The 19,739-nt window shown below is 32.4% G+C and overlaps 1 protein-coding gene across 1 annotated transcript in view; it reads left to right on the top strand.

The window, feature by feature from the left end:
- The window catches only part of KANSL1L (KAT8 regulatory NSL complex subunit 1 like), a 101,834-nt gene that overhangs the window by 48,120 nt on the left and 33,975 nt on the right, over window positions 1-19,739 (top strand). Inside the window, 2 exon segments of the mRNA XM_074312574.1 lie at window positions 3,576-3,697; window positions 17,584-17,788. Coding sequence (XP_074168675.1) covers window positions 3,576-3,697; window positions 17,584-17,788 — 327 coding nt within the window.

The following is a 19,739-nucleotide window of genomic DNA, read 5'->3' as shown; positions in this document are numbered from 1 at the left end:
TAGTATTATATACTGTTATGGATGACTCCAGAAGTTTAACTCTTCTGTGTATATCTACCCTTTGAAATCAAACCATTTATTTTGATTTAGACTTCAGTGGCTCCTGAACAAACCTGGCTATCTAGGAGTTTGTTACGTTTCAACCAGACAGAATCTGCTGTGGTATACCTGGCTGGGATGACAGCTGCATAATTACATTGTTCCACTGGGTAATAGGGACTCATGCCTGCCTACGTCTAATTTTTATGACATACAAGTACATTGTGAAATAATTTAGTACTATGATACTAGTATCTTACTCCTGTTAAGTCAGAATATGGTATAAGTTCTCCTACCCCATATTTGTTACATTTACAGTTGCCTGGTTTTCCTTAATTGGAATGCATAATCAAATTACTTTTATGAGTAGTTTATAATTCACAAAGTTATTTTGTAATTATCTTATGTTAAATTAGAATGTACTTTACCATATAAGTGGTAATTTAAATTAGTGTTGGTTATATTCCCACTTCTTTCTTTTCCCTCTCCTCATCCCACAGGATCAGTCCCCATTCAGTTTGAGCCTACTTGTTTCACACTCCAGCATAAGGTGTTTGCTCAGTCAGTCAGATCTACTTCCTTTATCTGTAGATTACTACTTATTCTTTGAAAAGAGATTTCTTGTATTTTTTTCTTTCTCCATGATAGCACCAATTTGTTTGATTGGACGGAAGTTAACATCAGAAGTGGCTGATTTCCAGGGCCCAGTGCAAAATGAAATTATATAGCCCTTTTTGAAAACAATTTTTAAGAGTTTTAAGTTGGTAACAGCAGCTCATTAACCAAGCATGGGACCCTTCTGAGTGCCCTGTGCAACTGCACAGGTTGCTCACCCATGAGGTTGGCCCTGGGTATCATGTTCATTTTAGGTCCGATTGCTGATGGGCGTACGCGGACTTTGGTAGGGAAGGGATCCAGTTCCTGTTTCCCCGAAAATAAGACCTAGCCAGAACATCAGCTCTAATGCGTCTTTTGGAGCAAAAATTAATTTAAGACCCGGTCTTATTTTACTGTAAGACCGGGTGTAATGTAATATAACATAACATAACTAATATAATATAATATAATATAATATAATATAATATAATATAATATAATACAATACAATACCAGGTCTTATATTAATTTTTGCTTCAAAAGACGCATTAGAGCTAATTGTCCAGCTGGGTCTTATTTTCAGGGAAACACAGTAGTTGTGAGAACAATGGTAATATAATGGCTGTAGACATAGGGAGAGCTCAGGACGAAAGGGGCTGCAGCAATCATTTGTAAAGGTCATTAATAAATTGCCTATGAACAGGTCATTTGCTCTTGAAACATATGCTAAAAATATTTTTATAGGCCAATTTCTTAAAAATGAAGTTGATTTTAAATACTACTTGTTAAGGAAAACAGTCCAGGGGTGTTAAGTGGCAGGGGTAGCAAACCTGATATTATACATATTTTCCTTAAGATAATCTGTTGGTATATAACTGTTCACAGACCATAATGGAACTTGAATATAGATCAGGCAATCCTTCTACTTGATTAAATTAATTTTGTTAGAGGAATATTTTGCTTACCAAACAAAATTTATTTACGTGTCTCAAAAGCAACTAAAGAGTTGGCAGTTAAAATATGAGAGCACTATTGAGTTGTACACTGATACCAGTTTTTAAAAAATAACATTGACTTATAGTATTAGTGTATATTTGCATTGTTAGAGAATATGTTTTGTTCATAAATTGAAAGGTGACTTTATAACTTCAGGTAATTTAAAATAAATTTCACACTGGTGTGTTTACATTAGAAACCTTGTTATCAATAGCTAGTGTTTTGATTTTTAAGTTGATTAAGTTTTGTTTTTAGAGTTCAAATTATGCCTCTCCTAATTTTACTTTAATTCTCGTTTTTACTGAGTTTCCTATCCCAAATATGGACTCAGGAGTAAGAGATTTTATTGGGCTGGAGTAGGGTGGTGATAAGGGTAAAACTAGGTGTTGGTTGTAATGCTGTCCATCTGGGCCAATTATTCAGACATACCTGACCAGCGACCTCCAGTGTCAGAATATTTTAGATGACGTTTTTGAAGGTGAAACAATGAGAAGAGTGTGTCAGTATATCAGACTGGAAAATATGAGATATTCTATAAATTTCTTTGCATGAATAAACTAATGAATGCTTGATAAATGGATAAAGCATCTTTTTGTATTGGTGATTTTGAAAATGAGCTTTAATCTAAAAATGAGTAATAATTTTTAAAATGAAGTCTTTAGGTACGTATTATTTTTCAAGAAAAATGGTGAAAACATTTCAGGGTCTTTAGCATAAAAGATTTTTTGAAGAATTCAAATATTAGGTTTCCTTCTATCATATTCTTTGTTCTCATTATTTCTAATAACATGATTATTAGTTTCATACAAATGAGTTTCAAAATAATAATTTCGTATAACCCTCTAGTTTTAATAGAATATCTTGCAGTTAGTAAAAATGGTGAAATAAGTCTTCCTATTTTTAAAATAGTAGTCACATTATATAAAGTGAGAAAACCAGGTTTAAGAAAATTAATGTGGCATGATTTAATTAAAAGGGTATGTGAGTGCGTGTGCATGTGCGTGCGCGCGCACGCACATGTTGTATATACACTCATGCTCACATATACTCAAAAAAGTCTGGAGGTATATACCAAGATATTATAATAGCAATGGTTTTCTCTGTGAAATATTACTACAGGTGATCTTCCTTTCCTTTTTAAACTTCTCTGTACTTTCCCTTTTTTTCTATATTGAATGCGGATTATATATGTAGTGAAAATAGTCGTCATTCTTTTATAGAAATGTATTATTCCCATTCATGTGGCCTATGTTTATTTTAATAGTTGTAGGTGGTTGTTTTGAGAATACTATTTATTAACACATTACAAATATATTACATATGTTTAAGTTCGGGATACAGGACAATGAAAACTTTGGGTACCGGAAAAAGCTGATATTTTGGATTAGGAAAATATTGAGAGACAGTGTGGCATGGGATTGAAGCCTGAATTTGAATTCTAGCTCCATTTCTTACTAACTTTATAATCCGCGATCAAGCTGCATTATCTTTCTTTGCTTCAATTTCTTCATCGTAATTGATTTTATATACAGTAATATCCTAGTTCTAATGTTACCTATTTTGCAGGTTAGTTTTAAAGATTAGAAATATTCTAGTACTAGTATAGTGCCTGCACATAATACACATTTAATAAATTATACCTATGATTTTGTTATTATTAATTTGGCCACCTCGAAGGAAATGTTATGTAGATGCTATTAGCAGAGTTCAAATATTTTAGAAGAGGGTATGATGAGTAGAAAAAGAAAATATAACAAAAAAGGATGTGGAAAAGGCGTGTTTTAAAATGTAGATATAATAAGTGGAAAAATTAGTAGCTGTGTCAATCATTTTTGTATATTAAAATATTTCTTAAAAAATAAACCTTTACTTATTTCATGAGAAGTTAAGCATTTAGTAGACACTTGCTTAGCAGCTGTAAAAGGTTGACTGTTTTCTTGCAGAGTGCACAGTTGACTGAGATCATCAACAGTTTGATTGCCCCACTCAACTTGTCCCCAACTTCATCACCCCTCTCCTCCAAATCCTGTAGCCATAAATGTCTGGCTAATGGCATTTCTAGGAGGTAGGTATCGCTGGGATAATTTTGCTTATAAATTTGGCTTTGCTTATTTTATTTTGTTTTTATCTTTTAAGTATTTCAGCTGCTTTTTTACTTCTTACTTAAGCACTATTAGAGAACAATAAGTAGACCATGGATACATTTTCAGATAACATCAGATGTATACTTAAGGTAACTACAAACCTGAGAATGAGGAAGAGGGCTTTCCAGCAAGTTGTATAATTTTTCTGAAAAAGTAAAACTGATACCATTTGCTAGAGAAGTACTGCTTTATTTCTTAAGTTCCATACTGCCCTTGCAATGTGTTTTAAGAAAAAAAAATATCCTAGATATAGTTTGGTTGGGCATAGAAGATTGATAAATATCATTCATAAAATCCAGTTAAATTTTACTCAGCCAAGTTGTAATTCAGCTTTTATATGGTAAGTTTTTTTTTCTGTATGTAATTAAAATTCCTACACTCTATTAGCAGTTTATTGTTGTATCAGCAAAATTATGTATATATACTATGAATCCTAATAATTTTTGGGAAGAGCATTTGTTCTCTTTTACCTTGCTTACTTTTTCTCTTTGAATTTTTCTTTTTAAACATGCAATTAGAATTTAAGATATTAAAAGAATATACTTTTGTGTGTGCATCTATTTTTTTTTCCCAATAAAATTATAATGTGGGCTTCTTTGGTTTAACTACCATAGCGGACAAAGTGTAACTTAGTATTGGGAAATATTTATATTAATAATTACATGATTTGTTAAAATTTTTTAAAATATAGCTTGAAACGAAAATTTATACCATGGTGAAAATTATGCTAAGTAGCCATCACATTCTTAATGAAATTAGTGGATATAAGCCAAATCTTACAATAAAATTCTGTTATTTGATTTTTAGTTCTAATGTGTTATTTTGAAAGTTTTAATTTTGAATACTTTTACATTTTTATTTGTGCTGGGTATATATATCCATTGTTCTGTTCTGGAAACAGTTCTTTTATTGGTTTTGCTTTATTTTTTGTTGACTTTATATTCATTCCTTGTATCAGTGATGATTCACTTTGAAAGTAAGGATGCTCACATGTTGTATAGGACAACTATGATACCTTTATTTATGAGAGCATATCCTAATTAAGAAAGTCACAATTACAAGTTGAACCATTAAACACCATCAAATTGGTATATGATCATTGTTATTTGAGGCTACACCCATTTACCTAACCAGGTATTACTTGATCACAGATATACTTAGGTGTGTGTACATATTTTCATTTTGATGTACTTGATTGTATTTTTGGTCATTCATTCATAAGGTATTTGTTGCATAACTATTTGCTGTATGCCATATACTCAAGTCCTAGGAATACAAAGATGAAGAAGACAAAGTCTCCACTTTTAAATAACTTGCAGTCTAGTGGGTGAAATGTGTAATTATTTAAAGCATATAATAATAAAGGAATCTCATGCAGTTGTTTGAATATTTGGTTTTAATGCCTGTTATAGTTGAAAAAGATGATTCATAAAAATACGTAGATCTAAATGAAAGAAATGTAACATTGTCTGTGTTTACTAAATCATACCTTTTCAGTCCTGTGTAATAGATCAAAGGTTCTTGTTGAAATCAAGTAGTAATTGCCATCTTTCCTAATGTCAAGTAGTTGTTCCTACATACTAATTGGAAAATTTATTTTTAAAAATTTGTAACATATTCAAAACCTACTAAAATTCTTTGATTTAAAAGCAGATAAAAATTTGTTCTCCAATTTTTTGAAGTGTGCTGATGTGTTTTAATTAATTTTACTAGCAAGTTTATTTATTTGCGGCAACAGTTTTTCAAAATACTTTCTATATAACGCATTTGTTTCAAAAAGCATTTAGTTTCACATTTGTTATCAAAATATATTTCCCTTGAAGGAAAGATTGTTTTATTTTCTAACATTTGCTAGAAAATGTAATATAGCTACTTTTCATCAAAGAGAAGATGAATAAATTTAGATCATTTAAAATATTATTTAAAATGTATAATTTGTCTTTAAGTAATCACTCTTTTTAAATGATTTGTTGTCAGATAACCAGCAAACTGCTTTTTGAAACAAAAGATTTGAGAGATACTCCTGGCCCCATTTAAATTTTTCTAAAAATTCTCCTTATGGTAATGTATACCATAAAATATACAAATCTATTTACCTACGAACATAGAAACTGGAATATATTGCAGATAAGAGATTAATAACTCTGGAGGAAAAGTGAAACATTTTGAGAGTATATGGTGGTTGTCAGATGCCAGACAAAAATATCTCTAGGTTTTGTCATTTATAATTTGAGACCTTAGCAAGAGCAGTGTAATGACGTGATGGAGAGAGATAAGAGTGGGTTAATAAGGGTGAATGAAGATGGAGATGAAGTAGAGAGAAGGAATCAAGATTATACTTTCGAGGCTGCTGACGGTAAGGCTATATAGTAAAATTGGATGTACAAGGTCAAGTAAAGTATTTTGTGTTTAAGACGGAAGGAATGTAAGCATCTTTATTAAAATAAAGGGATGGGAAAGAGCTAGAGATGGGGAATGTAGAAATAAATATCACAGAGTTATGGAGGGACCTTATGACAGGAGAAAATATACTTGTTCTTTGAGAGTGGCATGAAAGAGATTAAGATGGGTATAGATGCAGTTGTTTATAAAGTGACTGTATCCAAGTTAAAAGTCGGAAAGGAAGCGGGAGGGCTTAGGTTAAGGTTTGGATGAACATTGACAAATAAAATATTGCCCCTTTATTTCCTTCCCCCTGTCCTTTTGTTGTAGCATGAGCAGCCCGCGCCCTGGAGAAGGATGGTACATGGTTTCTAGAGTGTTTTTTTTTTAACCCCTTACCTATATTGTGAAAAGTACTTAATTAGTATTGGTAAAACTAGTTAAGAATTTAATTTAAAAGTACTGTATTCTTTAATTGAACTTTTTATAAAATGAATGTATAGTAGTAAAATTCTATAAATTTAACAGATTATTGTACATTACTCACATTTGAGGACATTACCATAGATTTTGAAAATTAACTGGAGATAGAATTTTATATTATAGTAATATATGAAAAGCTTTATTTAAAGATACCTGCATTGAAGCAATGTGAAATTTATCTATTTATGAGCCTTTTGGCCCTGGGAGCAAAAAAAAGTCAATTGAAGCTTATTTTTATTACTTGTATCTTGCTGGTTTTTCAATACGTTATTTTTTTCTTCACACATAATTATATATGAAGAAAACATTTCAGACTCATAGCTTTTCTAGAGTAAAGGCTTAGTTTATTTAATGTTGTTCAGACTTGACACTTCACCACAAAGCGCTTTGTGAAGATATCCCTATTAAGCATGTAAGTACTATTCATTTTATGTATTTAAGTATATGTAAAAGTAAGAAAATTCATCATTTAAATAAGAATTTTTAAAATTCTGGTAAAATGTACATAACAAAATTTATCATTTTAACCAATTTGAAGTGTAGTGACATTAAGTACATTTAAGTTGTTGTGTAACAATCAGCATCATTCATCCCCAGAAATGTTTTCATCTTCTGAACTGAAACTCCCATTAAATAACAACTCCCCATTCTTCCTTCTCCCCACTCCTTGGCAATCACCATTCTACTTTGTGTCTTTATGATTTGACTCTCTCCCTGTACCTCGTGTATGTGAAAATATACAGTATTTGTACTTTGGTGACTGGCTTATTTCACTTAGCATAATGTCGTCAAGGTTCATGCATATTGTAGCATGTGTCAATATTCCCTTTCTTTTTAAGTTTGAACTATATTTTATCTTATGTATAGGTCACATTTTTGTTTTTACATGGATCCTTTCATGAACATTTGGGTTGCTTTCACCTTTTGGCTGTTGTGAATAATGCTGCTATGAACATGGTTATACAAATATCTGTTGAGTCCCTGCTTTAGAGGTCCAAATAAAACCTCTGAAAAATATTGAAATTAAAAACTAAGTAAGTTTGGCAGCAACGTGGACACAATTGAAAAGAGAACGTGTAACATGGAAGATAGATTAGAAGAAAAGTTCCTGAACATAGGAAAAGAGACAAAATAATGGAAAATATAGAAGAGTCATTTAGAAATGGGAGAACATATTGAGCAGGTCTAAGATGAGACTTAAATGGAGACCTGGAAGATGAAACAGAGAGTGTAGCAGAAGAAATATTGGCTGAAAAATTACCTGATCTGATGAAAGACTCCAAATTCAGGAAGCAAAACGGATTTCTGAGCAGGACAAATAAAAAGCAATCTACCACTAGAAATATGGAGGAAATGTGGGGGGCTGGGGGAAAGACAAATGACATCTAAAAGCAACTGTGGTGGTCTGGGAGGAGGAAGACATTACCTTAATTAAAGACACAGTTTGACTGACAGCTGACTTCTCAAGAGTCATAATAGGAGCCAGAGTACAGTGGAATGGTGTCTTCAGTGTGTTGAAAGAAAATATTAGGTTGGTGCAAAAGTAATTGTGGTTTAAAAGGTTAAAAACAATTGCAAAAACCGCAGTTACTTTTGCACCAACCTAATGTCTACCTGTAGACATTTTATATCCAGAGAAAACATCTTTCAAGTCTGAGAGTGAAACAAATGTTTTCAGAGATATCAGAACTGAGTTTGTCACTAGTAGACTCTGATAATAACCATACAGTATGTGCTTCAGGCAGTGGAAAGTGATGATCCCAGATAGATAATTTGAGATGCAAGAAGGAATGTAGAACAAATAAAATGGTAAATAACTACATGAGTATATGTAAACAAACAGTCATAAAATGTGTCTAGTGAGGTTAAAAAAAAGTCCATGGCAACAATAGCATATAGGTCAGGAGGAAGGTAAATGGATTTAAATTGTTCTCAGGTCCTTGAATTATTCAGGAGGCTGGTAAAAGTATGGATTTAACTTTCGATGTGGTTTCTGCCCTTGTGATATAAAGGCTAGTTGGTCATCAACTGAATAATTACATAAATAAATGTAATTTTAAACCCTGATCAAGTGCTATGAAGAAAACGCATTGTTCAACTATCACTTTGGAATTAGACAGATCTGAGATCAATCCCAGTTCTGCCATTTGCACTGTGATCTTGGGCAACTTTTTAAATCACAGTTAAAATGAAGTCTGCTTCCTGGCTTGTTGTGACGATCAAATGAGATAACAAGTATGACATTTTATTTTACTTGTTAGTTGCTTATTATTTGTCTTCCTGGATGAAAATGTAAGCTCCATGATAGTAATCCTTTTGTTTTTTGTTTGTTTGTTTGTTTGTTTTTTGGTCTGTCTTATTAACTGCTATTTTCCTAAGCATCTAGATCAATGAGTCACATCATGGATACAAATAAGTATTTGTTGAATGAATGAAATGTTTTTCAAGATTTCTTACAGGTTATCAGCATTCCATAAATTTTTTTTTTTTTTTTGTAGTTTGTTTCTTCTCCCTCATAGTCAGATTAATATTTTAGTTGTCGCTCTCATGGCTGTTTTCTGCAGTTCTGCTTCCTCTCATCTAATTTAATTCTGGACTAGAAAATCAGATAACCAAAGTGGTATCTGTATCTGTACTATAGTAAGAGATATTCTCTAGTAAGAGAGAAAGTCTCTCTTAACAGTGACAGAAGTGGGCTTTTGTGTATGGACTTACTGAGATCTTTTTTGGTTACTTTAAAGGTTTTTGTGATTTTAGCTATATTCTGTATACTTGAGGTTGCCAGATAAATAATCTCATAAGTGCTTCGAATAAAGCCTATGTATTTCTAGCTTTATATCACATTACACTGTAATTTTTGTGTATAAGTAGGTTAGAAGACATTTAAATTTTGAATTTTTCAAGTTTGGTCATCTATTCTGTACAGTAATTTTTTTAGTGGACCACATAGAATTTACTTTTTAATATAATTTTTAAAAAGTACTTAAGGTCGGTTTTTAAGTATCCTAATGATCTTTTCTCACAATGTCTAAAGTAAATTCACTTGGTTAATTATTTTCCAGGACACCAGTTTCCCCATTTGTTATTCATTGATTCCCAACCCCCATCTCTTATTTTAGTGGCATTATCGCCCAGAAGTCAGAATTGTTTTTTTAGCTTTATTTAGCAGCAAGGTCTGAGTCACCACAAACTGAGCAACTGAAAAAAAATGAGTCTTCAAACAAATGAAGCATTACATTTTATCATTATAGAGATAGTCATTGGTTTTTAGATCACATACTCTAAAATGAAGATAAAATGTTATAAGTGGATCCTTGTTTACCCCATGGAGTATCTATGAGAAGGTGATTTCTACTTGAAATAATGTCTAGATTTTTATTGTTGTTGTTGTTTGTTTTGCTTTAATGAGTCCCAGAATATGATGTGAAATTAGATTCCAGTGAATCACTGCCATGCTATTTATTTCCACTAATGGTAATTATCTCATGAAATGCAGCCATTCTTTCTGATTGAGTATCCTAATTGAAAAACTGCAGTTAAACTGGCAAACTAATCACATATAAAGTAGCTTTTTTACCCTCATCCTTATTTTCAGTAGTCACTTTTCAGTTATGAGAAACATTATTTGTTAGCAGCATATTATTCTAAGCTGAAGTTTTCAACATAATTTTAGGTTCCTATGAATAATGTTAATTGTTGTATTCGCTAGATATACAACATCAGTAAGGAAATAAAATTTTCCCTGCTATGTTTTTAAAGTAATGCCAGTAAGAATTATTTTCTTTTCTTTTGTAAAAATCTTGCTTTTCTCTTTTTACCTCTATTAACATAAGTCTAAAACCTAATGTTTTAGGGAATGTTTAAGTAAATTGTTATATAACCACTGGTTGGCATATCATGTAACTATTAAAAAATTATGTGTATAGAAAGTATGCAATCTTGGGAACATTCTCATTTTGGAATGTTAAGGGGGAAAATCAGTATAACAAAATCATTGTACAGTATGATTTTATAGAGAAAAAGACGACGTGTGTACATCAAAATTTTAATGAAAGCTATATTTGTGTTTAGATGATGGGATTTTAAAGAATATAGCTTTCATTTTTTAAACTGTTTTTATTTCCAAATGTTCCTTTAAAATCAAAAATAGAAATTTGTAAAGTCTCAATTTCAAATTACCTGTCACTCATGTCAGAAAAACAGATCAGAGATTATATTGAAGAGTCTGAACTGTATCTCCCAATCTGACATTAGCTAGAAATGTTTGACAAACGTTGTATCTCAATTCTCAGAAAAATATAGCTATCATATTGGCTTCTTAATTTCTTTGCCCTTATTCTTTAAAAGATCCCACTTGAAGTTAAGAGCCAGAAATAAGAATGACAGCACTGCAATAGTGGGTCTCTTTTTCTCTCTACCTTTTAATATAGAAAACTTTGACATAGAGAAAGCAGAATAAAGGGAATCTACATATCCTCAGTTTTAACAGTTTTTAGGATTTTGCTAACTCATTTTAGCTATTTCCCTTGCTGACACATTCCCCCCCTCCATGGATTTTTTAAAATTAGCACATTCTATTTGTTGTTATTTTAACTGTAAATACTTCTGTATATTTCTTTGATAAACTTTTTTAAAACATACTCATGTTATTATCATCTGCTTATTGTTCTTATTAGCCATAATTTATTACTCATGAAATTCTCTATCCATATTCAAATTTCTCCAGTTGTCTCACAATTATCTTTTTATAGTTAATTTATTAGAATCAGAATCCAGACAAAGCCCATATTACATTTGGTTATTATGTCTCCAATGTCTCTTATTCTCAAATAGCCATTTAAAAATGTATTAGAAGTCCCTAATTCCAAAAAAAAAAAAAAAAAAGATTAATTTTTAGATACTTTTTTGTTTTCTTCTTATAAAAATAGTACAAACTTATTGTAGGAAAACTGGGAAATACACAAAATACTAAGAAAAAAGTGGAAATCACTTATAGTGCTGAGAATATTTCCTTCCTATTATTTTTATACATTATTTTCATAGTTGAGATCTATTGGAAACATTTTAACATCTTATTTCAGTATTATATCTGAAGATTTTTATACTTAAAATATTTCCATTTTAATGGCGGCGTTAAGGTATACCTTAATTTTTTAGAATGTGTGTGTACCTTATATTTTTATTTTTTATTTTAGAAAGACCACATTAATTTAGAGTACCATTTTACAGTATATTTCAACACATTTTCTTACTGCTAGTTGAAGAGACTTGTATTTTTGAGTAGGGGTATAGTTTCCCTACTTAGTACCCAGGGTAGGGGAAATGGCCTGATCATGGCAGTTTTCTCTATACCAGATAATGCCTGGATGTTGATCTATTGGCCATTTGAGAAGAGTGTTTACTTTTGCCATTTGGAGGACAAGTAATGCCCCTAGTGGGCCAATTTAGTAAGTTTATGTAGTTTCAATTTTATGTTTCTTTAACATTGATTATGTCATCCTAGATGTCATTGAGTTATCTGATGTATTCATTTCTCCAAACACTATCAAGGGAAAAGAAAATAGTAAGTGCAACTGTTGGCTGGATTTTGGGCATCCAGGGAAAGTTTGGAAAAGGTTGCTGCCTACCTTTGTTGCTACCGGTTGAATTCATCAAATAACTCCCACTGGTAAAAAGGAGAGACTTAAAATAGAGATTACAAATCATGGAAAAACAATAATTCTTAGATGTGTATCTTGGACTGTTTCAACAAATCACCGCTAATGGGGTGGCTTAAAATAACAGATACTTATTCACAGTTCTGGAGGCTAGAAGTTCAAAATCAAGGTGTCAGGCAGAGCCATGCTTTCTCTGATGGTTCTAGGGAAGACTCTTCCTTGTCTTTACTTAGCTTCTGTTGGTTGCTAGTAGTCCTTGGTGTTCTTTGGCTTGTAGACCATCTCCATCTGCCTCTGTCTTCATATGGCATTCTTCCCTGAGTGGGTCTCTTCTTTGTCTCTCTGCCTCTTCTTATAAGGACATCAGTGATTAGATTTAGGACCCACCCTAATCAGTATAGCCTCATCTTTCCTACTTACATCTGCAAAGACTGTATTTCCAAATAAGGTCACATTTTGAGGTTCCAGGTGTATGTAAATTTTGTGAAGACACTATTCAAAGCAGTGTAGTGGGTGTGGATATTTGTGTGTGTGAGTTTATGGGGATCTGGGGCAGGGGTCTATCATAATGTCTCTGAGAATGCACATTTTAATTCTCCATTATCGATTTCTACTTTTTCTGGAATATGTTTAAATATGAGAATAGGTGAATGTGGGGGAAATGTTAAACCACTAACCTAAAACAATGTTTTTAAACTCTGTGTTGAATATTTATTCTCTGCTATTCCTTGAGAATAAAAGATAAAAATAACTTCATGAAATCTTTTCTATGCTTTCATGGTTCTAGCATTCTAAATGTATAATCAGACCCAAAAGTTTCTTATTTACTAGAAGTATTTGAGTAGAGCATTATAACATTTATTCCAGTCCTTCCAAGAACACAGTTTGGCTTAGGCAAAGGTTATCAAATACTTAAATAATTTACTATGAAAAATTCCAGACTATTTTTCACTATATTTAAAAATATATGCGTTGAAATTAGGTTATTCTTCCACATCCATCCACTACCATCAAAAATGACACGAAGATGTTAGCTAATATATATGCCCATTTAGATAGTTTTATTTATTAATTATGATATAAGTATATAAGATTTGCAGAAATTGATCCTGGTAGTGATTTATAATGAACTATCATGTAAAAGATTAATTGACTCACTTCTGGGCCTTTGGTTCCCATAGTAATCAGAGTGTAGGAATACATTGTTTAAAAAATTCACTTGAAGTTTTCCATTTATTCGCTATAAAAACAAATTCACTGCCTGTTGTTAATCATACATAAATATCTTAATTGCTAAGATTTTCTGGGATTGTAATAGAAAATCAGTGATTTCAGGAAGTCATTAAATAACTGTTAGAGAAATTAAACAATGTTAATAAAATATGAACTCAGGACTTTCTGATTATTTTCTTAGATAAAGCTCTCAGTCATTTTTCACTTTTTAGATTAAAAGAAAAATATAGATTAGAAGAAATTTTTTTAGACTTGACTTATGCTTTCTCTTTTGCAAATCAAAAAATCTTGTACCTCTCAATCTGCTTATTCTTATAAATTTATCATGGACATACTTGATTATAAGACAAGGTAAAGTAAGATACATCATATCTTACTATCATACACTAACTTTTGTAAACCAAAGAGTTAGAGATTTAGAATGGAACTCAAGACAGTGTAAATATATATTTTATCTTTTTAAAATATCAGGAACTTCTGAAACAAGTGTAAACAAAACAGACAGTCTCTGCACTACTTACAGTCCAGAAAGGAAGACTGACATTAATCAGATAATCATACAAATAAATGTGAAATTAGCACCGTGCAAAATGATATGAAGGAAAGGTGAATAGTGCTTGTAAGGGGATTCGATAGTCTTGGAGGGACTGTGCAAGGGCTCAGAGGTTTCCCTGAGGAATTTATTTTTGAACTGAGAGCCAAGTAATTATTGGAAATCATGTAGGTGAAGGTGGATGTGAGAAAATTCCAGGAAAAGAAATAACGTGTATGGTAGAGAGTGTGAGTTATTTGAAATGAAAGAAGGTATTGTGGCTGGAACATGGGGAATAAAGGGAGTGTCCTGCAGGATGAGACATGAGAGCGATGGCAAGGGCCAGACCATCAGGGCCTTTTACATGAAGAATTTAAGTCTTTTTCTCGATAGCAATGGGAAAGCTTTGAGAGTTTAGGCAGTGTGGAGATGGGAGGAAAGGGAGTGACAGGATCAGACTTGTTTTCCCTAAAGATTGGTAATAGAAGGGACTGGATGGTAAAAAAACATGGATGAAGAGAGACCAGTTAGTTATAAAGCTGTTAGAGTAATCCTGGCACCAAATAGCTTGGGTTAGGGGAGTGGTGGTGGAGATGTAGAAAGATGTAAGCCAAAATCCACCCTCACTGCCTCACTGTCCCTCTTCCTCAATTATTTCATTTTAAAGCCAGATTATTCTGTCTGCCTATAACAAAGGATCTAGGCTGTCCTTTGGGGGATTTTTATTGTTCTCTGAGCAAAAGCTTCCAGTTAGAAATCAAAGAAATGTAATTTGTTGCCTTCCCTGGTACTGTCCCACTTGTAAACTTGCTACTTCAAAAGTCCAATGATTAAGTTTTGCTTTGTCTTGTGCACCTGCAACTAATAAAATAAAAAAATATATTTAAAAAAAAAAAGTCCAATGATAATTATATTGATAAGTATTGATACTTGTCTTGCTAACTATAATGTGACAATACATGACAGTGGCCCATTGCATCCTCAGTTTCTGGAGTTTCCTAGGTGTACCTACAACTGATTGAGATCACTAAGCCATTTCTCTTACTGACATTGTTTTCCTTCTTCTCTTCCTCCTCCCCCTTCTTCTCCTATTATTGTGAATTTTTTTTAAAAGAATGTCTTGTGATGATGGTGTCTTATATTGCTTTGTCAATGATATCTTTGTCTTAAATTCATGTTTTACTAAATACTTAATTCCCAGATAGTCTCTTATCTCCAGAGGAAACATAATTTACGTCTTGTTCTGCTTTTCAATGAGGTTCATTGATTGACTATCTCTATAGTGTAAAACACTGTGTAAAATAAGTGAATTTATTAATGATTTATAATAATCCTTTATAACAACCTCATCAATTATTTATAAAAATAGTTTATGCACCAAATTAGCTTTGGTGAGAATAGTATGCTTTACACATTGATTACACATTAATCAGTTCCAGTAAATTCCCCCATTTATTTCAGAAGGATAACTTTTGATGACAATTTGCAAGGATCCTTAGTAGTTAGAAAGTGCTAGTAGTCATCTAAGGATGAATTGTCTGCAGCAGGGAACATTAAATAAAGAAAATAGTAAAACTAAACTCTTTTCCTACGATAATGTCAGCCACCGTAGAAACTTGAAAATACAACATTTGGTGATACAAATGACAAGCTTTTCTTTTAAACCATCCTATGAGCCTCTAGCCAGTTCAAAGTTGTGTGCTGTCATTCAATAAGGAGATGGTGGATCACCATCTTGAGGACTAAGCCTCCCGCCCCACTGGGGAGGCGGTAACTGAGAGCTCATTGACAAGTGCAGAGTTGTAAATACAAGAGTTAGTTAACTGTGCTTCAGTCTGCTAGAATAGTAAGAGCTCTTCATTTTCCCTAGACACTGCCCAGTAGTGTTTTCTTTTTAAGGAGCAGTATAATCTGCCTAAAGGTGTTTCTAACTTGCTAGACGAAGAATCTCTTAGTGCTGGATGTACACCTGTCTTCTGGATCCTAGCTCTCTGACTTGATTACCTCTGATACCAACTACCTACTGAAACCTGTCTTCTTCCTGACTTTGACTCGCTTCTGTGCCAGCCACCTGACCTGCTCAGTGCCTAACTTGAGATTGGCTATCATCTATGCCTTCTGCTCACCCTGGAACGATAGCTCAGCTCCATGGATGGTTTCTCAGGAGCCGACTGTTACTTAGCACTGATGCATTTAAAGTTTTCCTTAGTAATACATGTGATATGTCACAGAAAGTAACATCAGGATATGAAATTGGACCTGTTAATTTGAGAGTAGCATTATATCTTAAACCTTTCTCAGAGGGAACATCTTTAGAACGCTTATGACTGGGACTTAAAACATACTTGACTAAAGCTCTGCAGACTAAAGTTAATATTTTTAAAGTGAAATAGCTATCATCAGCTCTTTTCCCTATACTGGCCTGACCAATAGTATATATTCAGTTATGTATTTATTGACTATATAATAGTCACCAAATCCATATTTAATATCTTTTGTTTCACCAACATAAGCCTTTCAGGTACCTTTATTTTTGGTTTCTTATTACTGTGTAAAACATTCTTGAATTACTTGTTTTGACCACAAGCAAACAGGATATTTTATAACAACTATAAGCAAATATGGTTGAAAACCAATGATAGTGCTATAGAAAAATGCTCTTATGTTTACCACTGAACGCCAATTCTACTTGAACCAGAGAACACATTTAGAACTTATATGTTGATTAGAATTTTTATGTCACATATAGCAGATTCACTTGTTGATTTTAGAATACTGACTAGTTTCTGTCTATATAAATAAGGTTGAAATTGGTATGGTACAGTGCCTAAAAAGTTTCATTATTTTATATATAATAGTATAAAGGAAGTTAAATTTATGTGGCCCTGAGTATTAACTTCTTCCTAATGTTCTGATGTTTTAAGATATTTAAATATAATGTTTTAAAAGCAATATGACGAATAATTAAAAATTAATATGCTTTTTGCTCATGTAGTTTGTGTGATGTTTCATTTTATAGTTGTGACTTCTGTGTCATCAGAAGTTTAAAATCCTAAATACAGTAGGATTATGTATTTCTTTCAAAATTCACCGAAATGCTTAAGAGCAACTAATGATGTAGTGATGAGAGTTCAACCCTTTTTAAACCTATAGTCCTAGTCCTATGTAATTTCCCCAACATGCAAAAAGAATTTGATGTAAATAGTTGCAACACTGTGTAAAATACATGAATTATTGATTTACAAATGAACATGAACATTGTACTAGTGAACTCGTGAGCATCACTAATCTATGGGATTTTTATTTTGCAGGAAAAAATAGAAGTAGAAATTACTTTCACAACTTGAATATGTAATTCCCCATTAATATTAATTCTCTCACCAATTGTTACCACAGAGTTGGCTAAAATTAACACTCTTCTGTCATAATCAAGGCAATTTACATTTAGTTTTCTTTGTCTTTTTTGTTTGTTTGTTTTGTTTTATTCCCTCCATTCCCCAATTATTTCATGGCATTGCAGTGCTTCAGAGAATTTAGATGAGCTGTCTTCCTCCAGTAGCTGGTTACTTAACCAGAAGCACAGTAAGAAAAGGAGAAAAGACAGGACAAGATTGAAATCTCCACCCTTGACTATCATGAGTACAGCAGCTCGAACAAGGCCACTTCAGAATTTCCACAAACGAAAACTCTACAGATTGAGCCCTACTTTTTATTGGACTCCACAGGTAAGGTTGCTTTTGGGAAAGCATGAACAAAGATTTTATGGTCAATATATTTCATGAGGATATGGATTGTACACCATTATTTAGATAATTACATCTAGAAAGTTTTAAATAGTATATAGCTTAGAAGTGACTAGTAGGTATTGACAATATACAGAGGGGGCCAAAAACATGTATACGCATTTTAGGAAAGGAAAAAACTATTAAAATTACGCTGATGGTGACCACTTTGAGCACCTCTTGTAATTGCAGAAGGCAAACATGACTTGTATTCATCTTTTGTTACCAGTATATATTATTACAATTTTAATAGTTTTTTTCCTTTCTTGAAATGTGTGTACATATTTTTGGCACCCTCTGTATTTGTGGGATTTAATAAATGTTTAAACATAGTAGTGTATTCTGAAATTTCTCACATCTCCATTTATTAAATCCACTATTATGCTTAAACTAATTTGAAGGAAAATAACATATCTAGGTGATTTTAAAATTTTACTGGTAAGGTAATAAGGAGAGCATAAATTTACTACATATTTGTATTTTTGCTTAGTAAAGAAAAAAGTGAATAAAATCACAGCTGTCAGTTATTTTGGAGAAAATCACATTGCTCTCCTTTTTAGATTTGGTATTTATTAATCCTATTGAGTGCTCCATTTCCATTTCCTAGAATATAAGCAATGTAATTTTATATGTCCATGCTTACAGCTTTTATAAATAAAATAAACTTCAATAAAAGCATTTATTTTGAAAAGCATATTTTTCATTTATTAGCAAAATGTTAGGCATACATCTTTCAAGGCATAGCTAAACAAACTGTGAAGGACAAAATTAGTTATCCCTAGTTCTTGTTGTATGACATACTTTTTCCTATTATATTGTTAAATAACATATCAAAGGAAAAATTATCCTTGATGCTATCATTTAATATTATTTCTGATTATTACTATAAATATTTTAAAATATATTTATATAAAAATCAAAATGCTTTGTTTTATTAGTAACCGATTTTAAGTATGGTTTAATAGATCCAATTATAAGTAGGAATATGGATTCTGAGAAATTAGTTTTTATTAATAGATATTTGATATGGAGCAAGATATTTATATGGTCTTAACTATATAGTAGAGATCCAGACGATAACCTTGCCTGAGTGATCAAAATGAACGTAGCCTATGTGAAGGATACCGTGATGTACAAGGTGTGATGAAAAAGTACGGTTAATGTTTAAATAAAAAAAAATTATTACAGTGAAAGACACATTGCCATTAATCCCCCTCAAAATATTCACCCTCACTTTGAACACACTTATCCCATCATTCTTGCCACTTTCTGAAGCAGTTCTGGAAGTTCTCTTTCATGCGTGTCTTTAGTTGTGCTGTAATGGCTGCCTCAGTGCTCTGAATCGATTCAAAACATTTACCTTTCATGGTCATTTTGGCTTTGAGGAAGAGCCAGAAGTCGCATGGTGCCAGCTACAGTGAATTAGGTGGATGAGGAAACACTGTAATGTTTTTATTTGACAGAAATTGCAGTACCAGAAGCGATGTGTGACAAGGAGCCCTTCTGTTATGATCAAACAAGACGGATGGTTGAGTACCATCCAACAGAAAGGCAGAGATCCTCAATACGGGGAGTGGCATGTCGAAACTTCGTAACTGTGTGATAAGTTTCAACTTGTTCAGTGCACTCAGGTGTGAGCTATAGTGGAGAGAAGGTGTATTTTAGTGTGCCATAAATCATCCTCCATCATGACAACGCTCCGTGTCACACATTGCTTCTGGTATACGGCCATTTCTGTCAAATAAAAACTTCATGGTGTGTCCTCATCCACCTTATTCATTGGATCTGGCACCGTCTGACTTCTGGCTCTTCCCCAAAGTCAAAATGATTCACGACATTAAGGCAGCTATGACAACACAACTAACGACACTCACGAAAGAGGACTTCCAGAACT

Source organism: Rhinolophus sinicus, linkage group LG01, assembly GCF_036562045.2.
Source record: "Rhinolophus sinicus isolate RSC01 linkage group LG01, ASM3656204v1, whole genome shotgun sequence".
Taxonomy (NCBI): domain Eukaryota; kingdom Metazoa; phylum Chordata; class Mammalia; order Chiroptera; family Rhinolophidae; genus Rhinolophus; species Rhinolophus sinicus.
This window is presented reverse-complemented; position numbering and strand designations above follow the sequence as displayed.